Source organism: Podarcis vaucheri (genome assembly GCF_965113315.1).
Source record: "Podarcis vaucheri genome assembly, chromosome: 2".
NCBI lineage: Eukaryota > Metazoa > Chordata > Lepidosauria > Squamata > Lacertidae > Podarcis > Podarcis vaucheri.
The window spans coordinates 117733622-117750956 of NC_138760.1; the positions used below are offsets into that span (position 1 = coordinate 117733622).

At 48.7% G+C, this 17335-nt stretch overlaps 1 protein-coding gene across 2 annotated transcripts in view; it reads left to right on the forward strand.

Moving 5' to 3' along the window:
• The first annotated feature begins 689 nt into the window (after nucleotides 1–689).
• Nucleotides 690–17335, forward strand: part of CLIC1 (chloride intracellular channel 1) — a 35263-nt gene continuing 18617 nt past the window's right edge. Inside the window, exon 1 of one of the 2 annotated variants that reach the window (XM_082210701.1) lies at nucleotides 690–817. In XM_082210701.1, coding sequence (XP_082066827.1) covers nucleotides 779–817 — 39 coding nt within the window. In that variant the 5' untranslated portion in view covers nucleotides 690–778. Of the gene's footprint in view, nucleotides 818–4100; nucleotides 4146–17335 lie in introns of those variants that run through there. The other variant, XM_082210702.1, reaches the window with a different exon arrangement.

The window sequence follows — 17335 nt, forward strand, 5'->3', positions numbered from 1 at the left end:
AAGGTAAATGGCGTTTCCGTGTGCTGCTCTGGTTCGCCAGAAGTGGCTTAGTCATGCTGGCCACGTGACCCGGAAGCTCCCTTGGCCAATAAAGCGAGATGAGCGCCGCAACCCCAGAGTCCTCCGTGACTGGACCTAGTGGTCAGGGGTCCCTTTACCTTTATAATTCCCAAAAGAAAGGCTGCTGGGTTTTGTGTTTGTTTTTTAAAAAACGTTATTTTAAACATCCTTTTCATTTCATTATACACCATTTCCGAGTAAGCTTTCACCTTACTACCAGACCACCACAACTGTGCGTGCCAAAATTTGACCCAGGTGAAATGAAGCCCAGTTTCCCCTCTGCTTTTAGGGCTTAAGGAAGAGGCTGAGAAAGTGGGAAAGGGGCAACGGGAGCGAAATCGTAGCAGAAGGCCAAGCGAAGGAGGTTGGGGCAAGAGAGGATCCCACCCCGCGGCTGCTCCACGGCCCCCCCAGCCGGGGCTGGTCCTCTCCCCCCTCTCTCTCCCTCCCTCCTTCTCTCCCTCCGCCCGCGCTCTGCTCCCATCCGCCCATCCTCGGTGACTCACGGCTCGCCCGGGCTCAGTTCCTGGGCGTGGCCCGCAGCGGCGGAGGGAAGTTGCTTGAAGTTGCGAGAGGCTTTGCTTTTCTTTCTCTTTTTGAGCCGATCGGCGCGGCCCATCGTCCTCTCCCTTCAACCCACCGAAACTTCTCTGCCCCCAAAGCAGCTTCCCTCCCTCCCTCCCGCCCCCCAACCCCAGCGCGCCCAGCCTCCCTCGACATGGCCGAGGAGCAGCCCCAAGTCGAGCTCTTCGTCAAGGTAAGAGCAACGCTGCGCCCTGCGCGCCCTTTCCTGCGCCTCCGTCCCTTGCAGGGAATCGGAGAGCGTGGAAGCTGGAAAATCATATATATACGAGCTCCCTCTCCGGGGGAAAGACGCATCCGATCCTCCTTGGCCCCCACCCTCTCCTCACTTCCTCCCTGGCTGGGTAAGTGGAAGCCCAAAGCCAGCCGAGAAGAAGCCCCCGCCGCGCCCTTCTTGGGCAGACTTCTGTTTTCCTTGCTTGCTTTTCTTAAAAAGACTTCCCCTGGCGGTTATCTGTCTGGTTATCTCGGCGCCTCGTAGCGTGAGAATGGCCGAGAGTTAAAAAACAACAACACAAAACTTTCCTTTAAGGCTTTTGGCTTGAGGTTCGGGGGGGGGGGAAGAGGGGAAAGCCGCCTTTCTGTTGCAGCCGGAGAGAAACAAAGAAACATGTGGCAACTCTAAAAATAAAGAAGGGGAAAAGGCTGCCCAAAACTGTGGTTGGCATGTCTGTAATGTTAAACTCTGGACCTGGTTGTTTTAAGTGCAGGATGATGGGCATTGCCACATTTGGGTGGGTGAGGGAGGTGCCCGTTTTGTTGCGTTTCTGCCCCCAAGTCCTAAATGGTGCTGCTGGTCAGAAATTGCTTTCCTGCAGTTTTTTTTGGGTGTTTTTTTATTTCAAAAACCTCTTTATTTGCTGTCAATCTTATTTTGGAAATTGCTTTCCTGCAGTTGTGTGTGTGTGTGTTTAAAAAACCCTCTATTTGCTGTCAATCTTATTTTGGAAATGGCAAGTTAGAAAAGAGGTGGGAGAAGGTTTTATTTATATTAAATTTGCATCCCGTCACCCCCTCCGACTTTTCCACCAAGAACCACAAAGTGATGTGAAAATGGTTCCAGCCCCACATCTTTCCCTCCTCTTGCCACAGCCTTGTGCAGTAGGTTGGGCTTAGAGGCAGTAGTAATTGCCATGAGGTCACTCAATGCACTGAGTCAGACTCTAGTCTTCCAGGTCCTGGTCTGACACTCTTAGCCACGCTGGATGACAAGGGCATTTGGCATTTCTGGCACAAATCCACTGCCCGAGAGCTGCGTGGAATGCGTGTTCCGAAAGGCGAGGCAAACCCATCCCCTTTTTGATGAAGTTGCGGTGGTCCCATGTCTTCTGTGCTTCTGGTCCATAGATGGCCAACTCGCTTGTGCAGGAAGGGGTGTGGTATCTCTAGACAGGAGCAGGAGGACTCGTGGGCCAGGATGTGGTCTGGAGTTTCAGGTCTGCATGCTTCTTGAGCCCTCTGAAAAGGGGAGGGGAGAAAGCTGCTTCATACCAGGTCTGTCTGGTTTGGCATTGTCCGCACAGACTGGCAGCAGTTCTGCAAGGCTCCAGGCTGAAATATCTTCCAGTCCTATCTGGAGATGCTGGGGACCTTCTGCATTCTTGACCCACTGAGCTATGGCTCTTCCCCCAAGGAATCAGTATGATCTTGTGCATTGGACTTGGGAAGCCGCCTAGGACTTCTGGGAAGCCGCTTCTAGTCCCATCTTCACCCTGCTGCCCATGATCTCAGGTCTTCACCCTCACCTCTTAACCCAAGGCTACGGTTAGCTGAAGCTTTTGGGGACTGGACATTGGCATGCACTGCGTTATGTTCTTCCACTGATCTAAGCCAAGTTACAGGGAACCAGGCAGAGGGCCTTCTCGGTAGTGGCACCCGCCCTGTGGAACGCCCTCCCACCAGATGTCGAAGAGAAAAACAACTACCAGACTTTTAGAAGACATCTGAAGACAGCCCTGTTTAGGGAAGATTTTAATGTTTAATAGACTATTGCATTTTAATATTCTGTTGAAAGCCACCCAGAGTGGCTGGGGAATCCAGCCAGATGGGTGGGGTATAAATAACAAATTATTATTATTATTATTAGGCCCCTCCCCATGAGGCAAGATGTGGTGGCGTCTCTGTCCTGCCTTCTTAAATTGGTACCCTCCTCCTGCCTCCATTGCTTCCTTCAGTTCAGGCGTTTGGGGACCCTTTGGTAAGCTGAATGGTTAGTTGCTTCCCATGTTTGCACCAGCTGGCTCGCTGTCCAGACTTGCACTGTGAGCGATGCAGGGCCTGTTACAACCCTGCCTGGTGGGAGTGTGCTGTGAGGCAACCTCGGTCCTCCTTTGATTTGTGGCTCCGCAGGCTGCTAGGCCACGAGTGCTTTTCAGTTGCATATGTATACTTGGCTGTGTTTGTTTCCATCCAGAATGTGGGGCCTTCACCTTGGGAGCCAATTGTGGCCTTCTAAGCCTGGCTTAAATGTGCCCTTGGACACTGGCGATGCTTCCGTGGATGGGGGATAGAAAGGGCTGGCTGCGTGTGTGGAAACTAGCCTACTACACAAAGGCAAATTTGGCAATCATTGCATCGCGTATTCCTGCATTGCATGGGAGTTGGGCTACATCATGGGTCGGCAAATTAAGGCCCGGGGGTTTGATCAGGTCCAATTGCCTTCTGGATCTGGCCTGCAGACGGCCTGGGAATTGCCGCGTGGATCGCCAGCACGCACGTTCTTTCCCTCTCCCTCCCTCAGCGGTGGTGGCGCCTCCGCCTCCTCCCTCCCTCCTCCTGGCTTCTCCCTGCCCTGCCTAGAGGAGAAAGGGGGCCTGGGCTTTGTTGGTGCCAGCAGCAGCAGCAGAGCTTGAGCGGCCGCCATTTTAAGCAGCCCCTCTCTGGAGCCTTTTCACGCGCCGCTCATAGTCTACCCCACTGCCTCAGCCCCTGCTGCTTACAAGACACAGGTAAGCAGCCACTGGGGCTTGTGGCGCTCTTGCATCACCCCCCCCAAATATAGTCCGGTCCCCCACAAGGTCTGAGGGACAGTGGACTGGCCCCCTGCTGAAAATGTTTGCTGACCCCTGGGCTAGATTATCCTCAGATTCTATGAATCTATGGACCTTCTTTTGCCTCTGGCCACGACCACCACTGGTGTGTGGCCCCCAGAAGGGAATGTGGCATTCAGCCTGGAAAAAGTGCCCCCACCCCTGCCTTAATACTAAAAGAGAGAAGTGTGGGTGCCTGTGAAATACGTTCTTCTCTCCCCCAGTTTTCTTCTCCCATTGCCACTTGTGAAGCCACAAGGCTCCTGCCACTCCTGCTAAGACTCACTGTGCCATTTCCATGCTTACATTTCAGTGCTTTCCACCAACTGCTGCTTCTCTTCGCATTCCCCCCCCCCCCGGCGACACCCCTCATCTTACAACACTAGGCGAGTGTTCCCCTCAACCCCCCACTGAGCATATCACCCTCCAGGTGTTTATTCCGCAATGCCATTGATGCCTTGCCTCTCCTGTCCAGTGAGTCGCTATATTTTTGTTAAACAATTACTGTATTTTTCGCTCTATAACACGCACCCGACCATAACATGCACGTAGTTTTTAGAGGAGGAAAATCCGTAGGCATGCCACCCGTAGGCATTCCCTCCATAACACGCACAGACATTTCCCCTTACTTTCTAGGAGGAAAAAAGTCAGTGTTATGGTGCAAAAAATACGGTAAATGGGCCCGTGGTCCAGGTATGCATGCCAAAAGCACAAATTGCTTTGTGAAAAAAAGTATCTGTTTTGTTGCAGTTCTGTTTTCAGTGTGGTGTGCCGTTTTTGAAATCTGAACGAGCCACAGTTTTCATGTTGCATCTACCTTGCAGAATCTTCATTTGACAATCTCTTTGCTTCTGTGCTCTGTAACATGGAAAACATATGAAGCTGCCTTATGTATTGAGTCAGAATACAAGTCTATCTAGCCTGGTGCTTGTTTTTATTTCATATACTCTATCGCTGCATATTTAGCCCTCCTTTCTTCCCAAATGCTTGTGGCCGCATACCTAGTCCTACTACTCCTTGCAAGTCCAGTTAGGCTGAGAGGCAGTGATTAGATCAGGGTCACCTGGTGGGATTCATGGTGGAGCAGGGATTTGAACCCTGCTCTCTCCCAAGCCCTAGACTGGCACTCTAACCCAGGCATAGCCAAACTTGGCCCTCCAGCTGTTTTGGGACTACAAATCCCATCATCCCTGACCGCTGGTCCTGTTAGCTAGGGATGATGGGAGTTGCAGTCCCAAAACAGCTGGAGGGCCAAGTTTGGCCATGCCTGTTCTAACCACTATGCCAGCCAGCAAGCAATGGTTCTCCCAAGGTCTAGGGGTGGGTGGTCTTTCCTAACCATACTAACTAAAACTGGAGGCAGGAGTTTCTGCATGCAAAGCATGTGTTGTCTGGTTGTGTTGCTTCCCTCTTCCTGTACTCCTATCGTGGCAACCCACCCACCCTCTTGCCTGCCTTCATGTTAAGACCCTTCACCCATTCCTAGCTCATGTCTGGCGGCTCTTTTCTCAAACAGGCGCAGTTAAGACAAAGCACCACCTTTGCAGCTTTTAATTTCCGAAGCTCATTAAAGTTTTTTAGTTTCCGGAGCTCATTAAGCTTTCAAGCTCTGTCGCTTTTTGAGTTATTCTGCAAGCTGGCGGGTTTCTTCCGATCCGTGGGTTCCCAATAGGATGTAACCTCTGCTAAAGGTCCCAAGGGCAGGCAGCAGTGGCTTTTAAATCCCAACTGGACCCAGGAAAAGGGTCATATTCCCAGGCCATTCAGGTATTAAAACAACTGGCCTGCGTGCCTGAAATTGGGAGGCTGAGGTTCTGTGGCCTTTTCCTCCTTACCTTTCAGAATGGTGCAAGGATGGACACGATACTGACAAAAAGGGTGAGGGGTGTTAACTGCTTTGTAAGCATCCCAGAATAATCTGGCTGACAACTGTTGGGAACAGGGTGTTTGGCTGCGTGGACTTTGTGTCAGGGCCATGCAGGATATTTGAATGTTCCTTTTCTTTTCACTTTAACACACCAAGAAAGACAATTATCCGTATAGGTAAAGGGACCGCTGACCATTAGGTCCAGTCGTGAACGACTCTGGGGTTGCAGCGCTCATCTCGCTTTATTGTCCGAGGGAGCCGGCGTACAGCCGTACAGTCATGTGCCCAGCATGACTAAGCCGCTTCTGGCGAACCAGAGCAGCGCACGGAAACACCGTTTACCTTCCCGCTGGAGCGGTACCTATTTATCTACTTGCACTTTGATGTGCTTTCAAACTGCTAGGTGGACAGGAGCTGGGACCGAGCAACGGGAGCTCACCCTGTTGCGGGGATTCGAACCGCCGGCCTTCTGATCGGCAAGTCCTAGGCTCTGTGGTTTAACCCACAGTGCCACCCGCGTCCCTAATTATCTGTATGCATCAACACAAAACAAAAAGAAAAATATACCAAAGAGTAATCACAAAACGTTGAAATAAAAATTGTCTTTTTCTATAGACCTGACTTCCCGTCCAGGAGAAGGAGTGAGGATCTTTGCATGTTCTTATGCCTTACTGCTTCTTTCAGCTTCGCCTGGTCTTGTTTCCAGGTTTCCCCTCATAAGAAGAGGCCTTCTGGACCAGGCCAAAGACCTATTCCAGCCTCTTGTTCCCATAGCGACAAGCCAAATCTCCATAGGTAAAACACAGCCACTATGTGTAGCATCCGGTGGTAGTCTTATCCGCCATGATTTTTGTCTAAAATTCTTTTTAAAACCATCCAGTTGGTACCCGTCACTCCCTCTTTTGGGACCCGATTCCTTAGTTTAAGGATGTGCTGTGTGAATAACTGCTTTCTTTTGTCTGTCCTGAACTTTCCAGATTCCCCCAGTTTTTGGCATTATGAGAGAGGGAGAAATCCTTACCCACTTTTCCTATACTGCTCAAAATCTTACACATCTCTGCCATGCTCCCTTAACCTAGAAGACTAATCCCCGGGCCTAACAAAATAGCTTGATTTGTCTCCTGGGCGGCTACAAAAATTTTATAAACGTATTCAGGAGTATATGAAACCTCAGTAGCCGGAAATGAGATACTGCAGTGTACGGTATACTGTAGTTTTCCGCGTATAAGACGAGGTTTGTTTCTTTAAAAATCCTACTAAAAAATGAGGTTTGTCTTATACATGGGTAGTGGTTAGTTTGGTTACTGCTAGCAGCTATTGTGTGTGTTATTGGTTGCTGCGTCAATGGGTGGTGTTGACTGGCTGACGCTGCGGTAATTTGGCGGGGGATTAGCCAGCGATGGGACAGACGAGAGGTGGATTTTGCGACACGTGCAGGTGGGTGAGTGAAGGCGGTGAAGGTTCTGTGTGAGTGCCTGGAGGCTGTTGGAGGATGGATGGCGGCTAACAGATTGAGGTTGAATCCTGACAAGACAGAAGTACTGTTTTGGGGGGACAGGAGGCGGGTGGGTGTGGAGGACGCCCTGGTCCTGAATGGGGTAACTGTGCCCCTGAAGGAACAGGTGCGTAGCCTGGGAGTCATTTTGGACTCACAGCTGTCCAAGGAGGCGCAGGTCAATTCTGTGTCCAGGGCAGCTGTCTACCAGCTCCATCTGGTACGCAGGCTAAGACCCTACCTGCCCGCGGACTGTCTTGCCAGAGTGCTGCATGCTCTAGTTTTCTCCCGCTTGGACTACTGCAACGCGCTCTACGTGGGGCTACCTTTGAAGGTGACCCAGAAACTGCAATTAATCCAGAATGCGGCAGCTAGATTGTGACTGGGACCACATAACACCGGTTCTGAGAGATCTGCATTGGCTCCCAGTACGTTTCTGAGCACAATTCAAAGTGTTGGTGCTGACCTTTAAAGCCCTAAATGGCCTCGGTCCAATATACCTGAAGGAGCGTCTCCATCCCTATCGTTCAGCCCGGACACTGAGATCCAGCACCGAGGGCCTTCTGGCAGTTCCCTCATTGCGAGAAGTAAGGTTACAGGGAACCAGGCAGAGGGCCTTCTCGGTAGTGGCGCCTGCCCTGTGGAACGCCCTCCCAGCAGATGTCAAAGCAATAAACAACTATTTTACTTTTAAAAGTCATCTGAAGGCAGCCCTCTTTAGGGAAGTTTTTAATATTTGAAGCTGTACTGTTTTTAATATTCAGTTGGAAGCCGCCCAGAGTGGCTGGGGAAACCCAGCCAGATGGGCGGGGTATAAATATATTATTATTATTATTATTATTATTATTATTATTATTATTATTATTTCGGCAGTCCCCCCTAAAAAAAGCTCTACAACTCTGGGCAATCCTCTGCAAAAATACTCAGCAATTCTGTGCCATCTCCCCCCATTTTCTTAAATGTGAGTCCCCCAAATAGGGGGCGTCTTATGCATGGAGGCATCTTATACACAGAAAAGTACGGTACTTCTCTAGCTCCTAGTGGAGGGAAGAGACCCAGAATGATAGAACAGAGCCGTTTCTTTTAATGACTTCAATATTTCTCCAGTCAAGGCAGAGAGCAGCGTTCAAAATGGACTGGGCACATTTTGCACCTGTCTATTGGCCACTTGCAACCAATTGAAAATGTCTGGGCCTGACGTCTCCACCATCTAGAGGTGGGATCCATGGATCTTGACTGTTTTCACACACTAGCAGCTCATCCTGTGGAATTCTGTCCGTTACATTTTATCCGCACAATCAGAACAAATTTCAGGAACCAAAAAGTCTCATTGAAAAATAAAACCTTTGAGCCGCCCGACTCCAAAATGGCAACTAGGCATTCTGTTTTGGTGACGATAAACCTGGTTTAAGGAGGAATTTGGAGCCTAGCGTATATATATATATTGAGCTTCTAACACTGGCAGAAAACCTATATAGGTGTTTGTTTGTTTTTCAAAAAGCTGGGCAGGCGGGTAGCAGATAATAAACAAAACAGGAACGTTTGTCATTTTAATACGAAAAGGGAAGTTGCTCCCCCCCACACACACACTTAGCATGAGATGCTGAGCAGGCAAATAGTGGTGTGTTGTAATAAGGCACTGTCATATTCTGAGGAATATTCAAACACACAGTCTATAAATTTCCTGGAAGATGAGAAAGAAAAAGAAGGGGAGATTAGTAACCAGAGAACCACAAATTTGGGAGGCCAGTTAAACCTTGTCCTCTTCAAGAAGACCATGGTAAAAAGGTCCAGGCTGACACACTGGGAGTTAGAGATGCTTTGAGTGGCTGCAGGGAGAAGCCAGCCTTCGTGGCTTGGTGGTTGAGCAATCTGCTTTGAATGCAGAAGGTCCTGGGTTCAATCCCCAGGTTAGTACTGGGGAAAGACTCCTGTCTGAAACCCTGGTTGCCTGCTGCGAGTCACTGCAGCTGAGGCTGATGGGAATTGTAGTCCAAAGCATTTGGTGGGTACCAAGTTGGATGCAGGTGGCGCTGTGGTGTAAACCATGGAGCCTTGGGCTTGCCAGTCGGAAGGTTGGCGGTTTGAATCCCCATGACGGGGTGAGCTCCCGTTGTTTGGTCCCTGCTCCTGCCAACCTAGCAGTTCAAAAGCACACCAGTGCATGTAGATAAATAGGTACCATTCCGGCGGGAAGGTAAACAGCGTTTCTGTGCGCTTCTGGTGAACCAGAGCAGCGCACGGAAACGCCATTTACCTTCCCGCTGGAGCGCTACCTATTTATCTACTTGCACTTTGATGTGCTTTCGAACTGCTAGGTTGGCAGGAGCAGGGACCGAGCAACGGGAGCTCACCCCGTCGCGGGGATTTGAACCTCCGACCTTCTGATCGGCAAGTCCTAGGCTCTGTGGTTTAACCCACAGCGCCACATAACTCTCCCCAAAAATGCACAGTACAGAATTTTCAGGGTGTCCCCCCCCAAAAAAAATGTGAGGATATAAACTCATTCTCAGCATTGGACTCGGGCTCTGTGATGGCATGGAATGTTCATAAGCATTTCACCTGTTTGAGGGCAAGGTGCCCACAGTAGAGCACTGACAGGCCGTGACATTTCTCTGAGAGGAATTAAAAGGTCATTTCTCCTATAACAAACATCACATGGTTTAGGGACAGAAGGGACCGTGTACTTTTGTCAGGAAGGGAGTAGACAGGCAAAAAAAGGGAGGGAGTAGACAGGCAAAAAAAAAAAAAAAAAAAAAGGAGGGTATGTTCAAATGTTTGATCTAAATTAGGCCAGCGTAGAATTTAATTTATTTTAACCTTGCCCAAACCTGAAGGCTTTGAGCTAGTAAACACCATTTCTCCTTCCTTATAATAGCCTACGAAGGTAGGTCAGGCTTGTTGTTTGAATTCTGTAGGTGGAGAAACTGGTGCTGAAAGGTAATTGACTTGCCTGGGGATATCAGAGAATTGCAGAACTAAAGAGTTGCAAGGGACCCCGAGGGTCATCTAGTCCAACCCCCTGCAACGCAGCAGTCAATGCTCAACTCAAGCATCCATGACAGATGATGATCCAACCTCTGCTTTAATACCCCCAATGAAGAAGCGTCCACAACCTCCCAAGGGAGTCTGTTCCACAGTCGAACAGCTCTTGCCCTCAGAAAGTTCTTCCCGATGTACAGTGGTACCTCGGGTTACGTACTTAATTCGTTCCGGAGGCCCGTTCTTAACCTGAAACTGTTCTTAACTTGAAGCACCACTTTAGCTAATGGGGCCTCCTGCTTCCGCCGCGCAGCCGGAGCACAATTTCTGTTCTCATCCTGAAGCAAAGTTCTTAACCCGAGGTACTATTTCTTGGTTAGCGGAGTCTGTAACCTGAAGCATATGTAACCCGAAGCTTATGTAACCTGAAGCGTATGTAACCCGAGGTACCACTGTATATATCAGTGGTGACTGTGGCTGAATTGAGGACACGTGTTTTCAAAACATGGTTCTGTTAGGATATTTCCGTTCCACCTTAAAAGGGAGCAGGATGTTTGTGTCACAGCCTGCGTATTTCCTGTTCACAAGATGTTTATGTTTGCTATTGCTTTCGTTCTCTCTCAGACGTTCTCTCTCTGTCTGAGACACTGTCGCAGACAGTCATGTCTTTCTTTGTTCTGATCAACGCTGAATAAAAGCTTGTAAATAATGCTCTCCTGAGTGCGACTTCTGGCTGTGAATTATCTGCTGATAGAGTGTGCATGAGCCCTGGAATGTGGCAAGGTATTTTCAGGAAACTCGTGTCGCTAACCGCTCATACTGCGTGACTACGGGAGATCGATGGATCGTCCGGCAGCCGGCTTGGGGGCCATGATGGACTTTATCTCCCTGGCAGTATCCCAACAGGTTCTCCCTTTAAAACGTGGCAAGGAAGAAAGGAATGAGCTGCCTCACTCTCCTTGAAGGGCACTGCTTGAAATGTGTGTCTCTCTTGCACAATGCATAATTAAATCAGTGGTGTTATATATTGCAAGGTGTGATGGCCTCTGGCTTAGAAGCATTCTTTAGGTTAGGTCTACCAGCAACCATGGGTCATCCTAGCAAAACTGGAACTTCTTTATGCAGAGGCATAAATACCAGGTGCTGGGGCCAGCCAGATACCCCCTGTTGCTTCTCATTTGCAGAGTCTGTATGTCCCCAGAGGCATCTCTGGTTGGTCGCTGTTGAAACATAATATTGGACCAGATGGAATCTGGTCTGTCAAAGCCAGGAAACCAGTGTCCCCACTGTTGAAGGACGTGTGGCTCCAGAATTGGCCTCTGCAGCCACTTACGGACTCATTGTTAAAACCGTGTTTATGGAAGACAATCTTACTTGGCTACGAGCGATCGCCAAAGAAAGAAGTGGGTTGGCCCCTTATCTCCCCGCGTCAATCGTCACAACTATGTCAGGTGACCTGCTTATGCCTGTGCTGCCAATCGGCTGATCGGTGCGGCTTGCAAAGTGCCAGAAGCGAAGCCTGAGCATCAGCTGATAGGTGAGGCTTTGCAAGCCCAGACAATCAGCAGCCTGCCCCCGTTAGCCCAGGCATCTGCAGGTTTCCCTGCCACTCACACGACATCGTAAAGGACATCCGCTCTAGGACAGGTGGGCTTGGGCTTAATGTCCTTGTGGGCCAAATGGGGAGGGGGCCTGAAGTGGCCCAGGGGCTGGAGATGTCTCACTCCTAATCAGGGTAGCAGTTCTATTTGTGCCTGCAGATTGGCTAATTTTACATGGGCGCGGGCAATCTTTTCTCTGTTGAGAGCTGCATTCCCACCGGGGCGTTTGGGGTGGCTGGGTGGGATGCCCTGGAGATTGCATAGTAGCAGCAGGCAGGATCAGAGCCGAAAGTGTGTGGGGCCACCCCTCTTCTTTTCCCCCTTGGCCATGTGTTTGCCGGATTCACATGTGCTACCCTGGCTGCATGGGGATTGCTGCACGGAGAAGCAACTCCCTTGACATTGCCAGTGCACCGTGTTTTGCAAAGGAAAACACCCCAGCAGAAGGAGGTCATTTCACCTTGCAAACTGAAATGTGTGCACTGACAGAATGACTGCCATGGCGCTATGCTGAATTCCTTCCTGCGATTCTATTATATATTGCTGAAGGCTCTTTTCTGCTTGTGTTATGTTGCTCTGTCATGGTCCGTCCTGCACTGATTTACAATACGATCATCTTTATTGTCATTGTCCCATACAGAACAACAAAATTGAAAACATGGGCATGTCCCAACAAATTTTTTTTTAATAATTTAGGCAGAATATTTGGACTATTTGATATGTATTTGTATAATTTGGAACACTAAATGTGATTTGATTGGATTGTTAAAATGGGAAACTTAATAAAAATGATTTTTAAAAAGAAAATCTACGTCAGACATTCAGAGAGCGACAAGCCAGCTGTCCCAGCCTGGTTAGCCCCCTAAAAACTCTGATACCCCATAATTAAATACAATATACTCCCATAGAGACTACCTTACACTGCATTTAAAACCAAGAAGTAAACCAAAACTCCACCCCCCCTCTCTCTCTCTGTGTGTGTGTGTGTGTGTAAAAACAAACAAAAACAAAGCCCTTGCTTAACAGAATCCTTACTATCACATAATGGATCTGACGGCACTGAGCTTAGGCTGCAGTTAGGGGGTTGGCGAATCAGTCTTTATTTCTGGCCTGTGTTGGTTTTGTGTGTGTGGTCAGGCATAAGCATTTCCCGTCCTGTTTTGCTTCAATCTAAGAAGCTTCTTTTGTAAAAAATAAAAATAGACCCAAATACAGACACGCGCAGTGTGTTTTTCTCACAGATTGTGCGTTTCTAAATATGCATTTTACGTGCTGTTTGGGCATGCTTTTGAGCCGAGAGGTGCAGAATCTAAAAGCGACCGGTGTCCTGATCTGTAAGCCAGGTCTCTGAGATGGAGATCTGGCCAGCTCCTCTCAGAATTCACTGATAAATTCCTCAAGATTCCTAGCTGCAACTGAGATCCTTTTTAGCAACTTCTGCTATCTAGATAAGTAGCTATGGGGGCGTAGAGAAAGGGGAAGCAGTGAGCTATGATTGTGTGTTTGTTTGTTTGTTTGTTTGTGTGTGTGCATGCATGCATATGTATGCTAACACTTCTCTTTTTAAAGAAAAAATAAAAATAAAATATGTTCTTCAGATTTCCCTGAATGGAAAATCAGGGACAAATTGTGACACCAGGAACAGGTAGCAGAATATTGGAACTGTCTCTGGTCAGTTAAGAGAGCTGGGAGCATATTATTGTCCCTTACTAAATTTATGACCTGCTCTTCTCTGGCTGAGGTCTGGGTGGGTTGCAGGAATTTAAAATTCAGAATTAAACAACACCTGGAACAGAGCACAGTCACAGGAATAAGGGGGCTGGGGCTGAAAACACACGTCTCAGGTGTGTTTGGCCAGGTGTGTTTGACCAGCTCGGCGACGGTGCACAATTTTGTGTACAGTTTCAATAATTCAGTCCTTGGGAGATGGCCTTTATTCTAGCTCAGAGTATTGGTACATGAAGCCCAATGTTCTTGACACTGGCTGGCAGAGGCAGGGGGCTCTCCCAGCCCTATCTTGTGATGCCTGGGATTGAACCCGGGTCCTTATTCAGGCAAGGCAGATGTTCTCCTACTGAGCTACAACCCTGCGGTCCTTAGTATCATCATAGCAGATGAAAGGAAAGACCTTGGGGATCCACAGTGAGTCATAGACCGCAGTTCACCAACCTTTTTGGACCAGAATTTTGAGAGTGTGTCAGCCACAAAATGACTGCTTTTTTTGGGGGGGGGGGTGGCATAACTCAAAATTAGAGAGATGGCGAAGCTTTCCCCAGAGTTGCATTTCCATACAGGAAAAGGCTTAACCTGTTGAATTTCTGCCTGTTGTACAGCTGCTCAGGGCACAAGAACTCCATTCCTCCCCATGCCAACCTGAAGCCAAACATAGGCTGCCATCCCCTACCCGCTTGCTTGGGAGTAAAGCTCTATTAAACACAAAGGGACTTCTGAGTAGACATGCCCGTTATTGTTGCAAATATTCTGTGTGGTATTAATGTATCGGATAAAGCAGGGGTCTGCAACCCGCGGCTCCGGAGCCGCATGTGGCTCTTTTACACCTTTGCCGCGGCTCCAGGGCGGATACTAGCGAGGGGAGGAAGCGCATTGTGCGCCCCGACACTCCCCACTGTGGCGGGCGCTGTACTGGCTGTGACGTCGCATGGGGGCGGTGCATGCGTTAGTCACGCACCGTCCCGACGTCACCTTCCCGCCCGCTGTCAGATCGCGGCTCCGGAGATATATTTGTTTTAAATGTCGCAGTGGTTTTGCGGCTCCCAGGTTTTTTTCCCTTCGGAAACGGGTCCAAGTGGCTCTTTTTGTCTTAAAGGTTGCAGACCCCTGGGATAAAGGAACTTTAATAGAGAAATTGCTTTGAAGGGTACTTGCAGGCTGTGATTTGTAGCTTTCTTTCTGGGGAGGATTGGATAGTTCTGGTATTTTCCGCTCTATAGGACGCACTTTTCCCCCTCCAAAAATTAAGGGGAAATGTGTGTGCGTCCTATGGAGCGAATGCAGGCTCCTTGGCTTCAGCGATAGCAACGTGAAGCCTCCGAAGCACAGAGGGAGGCTCCGGAGGCTTCACGTTGCTTTCGCTGAAGCCTAGAGAGCGAGAGGGGTCGCACCAACCCGCCTCTCTCTCCAGGCTTCAGGGATAGCCGCCTGAAGCCTTTGGAGCGCAGCGGGAACTTGCGCTGCGGTCCGAAGGCTTCGGGTTCCTTTTGCTGAAGCTGGGAGAGCAAGACTCTCCTGGCTTCAGCAGAGAGGGAGAGCTGCGCGGCACCCCTTCAGCGAAGCGGGAGGAGAAATGGAAGGGGCTCCGTTTCTCCTGCCACTTCGCTGAAGGGGCACTGAGCAGAGAGGGGGAGAATTCCCCCCCCTTTTCTCTTCCTCCTATGGTCGGGTGTGTCCTATAGAGCGAAAAATACGGTAATTTATTTATTTCTTTTTAAAAAGTAACTCCGCAGTCCAGGAGCCTTGCCAGGGGGCCACCAGCAAAAGCTATAGGGGGTTTTATGGTGCTCGTGGGCAGTGCATTTTAGACAGTAGCAGACGTTATGGTCAAAATAGTCTGACCTTGAATATGGGGGGAGAGTTATATAGAGAGAACTTTTCTCCAGACGTCTCAGTCTAGATGCATGTGTTTGTGTGTTTAAAGTCTCTGTTTTTCATCCAAACACCCTGATCCTGTCAGCAAACAGATGCTGTTTGAATACCCTGACAAAGTCCCCTCTGTGAGGGTCTTAATTCATCAGGAATGTTTTGTTCCGAGCAAGGTTAACCCTCCAACGAGAATTGTCTGTTGGGGGCCATTTTTTATTCTGAGAGGCAGCCTAGTGATCGATAGCTTGGAAGCACCTCAGGTGAGCTCTTTGTTTTCCCAGTCATGCTGTGGAGGGGGAAAAAATAGCCCTATTGTGGTGATTGAATGAGGCAACAGGGGAGCGGTGGTTGGCAAGAATCTGCTTTATTTGCCTGCGTTAGCAGCACAGGGGATAAATCAGCAAGTTGAATAGGGAGTCCGTGGGACACCGCTCACAAATACATAATTCACCTTAGTCCCTTCCCGGAATGCCTGCTCGTTGGTGCACAATATCTAAAAACGGTATGGTATAATTTTAAATGCTGTGGTGTGCCCCGTTTATGGTGAAGGGCAGGTTATGAAGCTTGCCAAGGGTAATAATTAATTGTGAAGTTTGTTGGCTGGTTCCGCAAACTGAATTGATTCAATAAATCACGTGCAACTAAACCACTCCTCAATTAGGTATTACCTCTGGTGTGTCGTGTTACAAACGAACGTGATTTAGCCTCCCATTCCACTTCCAGTCATAACTTTCCCAATTTTTTTTTATTATAGTACAGTGGTGCCCCGCAAGACGAATGCCTCGCAAGACGGAAAACTCACTAGATGAAAGAGTTTTCCATTTTGGAGGTGCTTCGCAAAACGAATTTCCTATGGGCTTGCTTCGCAAGACGACAATGTCTTGCGAGTTCCTGCTGGTTCCCCCCCCTTTTTCTAAGCCGCTAAGCCGCTTATCAGCTGATCCGATCAGCAGATAAGCCGCTAATAGCGCTAATCCGCTAATCCTTCAATGGGCTTGCTTCGCAAGACGAAAAAACCGCTAGACGAAGAGAATCACAGAACGGATTCTTTTCGTCTTGCGAGGCACCACTGTAAACCTTTTGGTTCTGACACCACATATATTTGCACCAGCTTTTTAAAAAATAAAACAGAAGACGAGCCCTACTGGATCAGGCTAGTGGTGCATCTCATTGTGGCCAGCCACGGCCCATGCCTATCGGAAACCTTGTAAGCACAAGAGCGTTCTGCCCATCTGTATTTCTGAGGAACTGGAATTCAAAGGCTTGCTATTGAGGGATAATGTAACCATTGTGGCCAGTAGCCCTTGCTACACATGATTTGCTACACATGATTTGATTTAGCCCTTGCTAGTTTTATTCTCCATGTTTTCGCTTTTATGGTACCTTCCCAAGCTTTCTTATAACAGGAACTTCCATGAATAGATACCCTGTGCCAGATACCTCTCCCCGCCCCCCAAAAAGATGGGAGTGGATTGCTTCTTCCAAAATTTGTCAACCAATACCTATTGGAGCATCCTCCCTGTAAAATCTATTAATTGTTTGGCAGTGTAATTTTCTTTTGCCTCAGTGGGTTTCAATTTTGTGCCACTGTCTTCTCATTGGTGGAATAATAATAATAATATTTATTATTTATTATTTATACCCCGCCCATCTGGGTTATAGTTGTTTCCCTAAACAGGGCTGCCTTCAAATGTCTTCTGAAAGTCAGGTAGTTGTTTATTTCCTTGACATCTGATGAGAGGGCGTTCCACAGGGAGGGCGCCACCACCGAGAAGGCCCTCTGCCTGGTTCCCTGTAACTCACTTCTTGCAGTGAGGGAACCGCCAGAAGGCCCTCGGAGCTGGACCTCAGTGTCTGGGAAGAACCATGAGGGTGGAGACGCTCCTTCAGGTATACTGGGCCGAGGCCGTTTAGGGCTTCAAAGGTCAGCACCAACACTTTGAATTGTGCTAGGAAACGTACTGGGAAGATGTTGGTTTATGGTCCGAGTTATTAAGCTTCATTGGTTGAACATTGGTTCCATAAGGTTTATATACTGCTTGATTGTAAAACAAGAACGTCCTCCATAGTGGTTTACAAAAACAGGGTGTGTGTGTGAAACTATCAGTAAAAACATTTA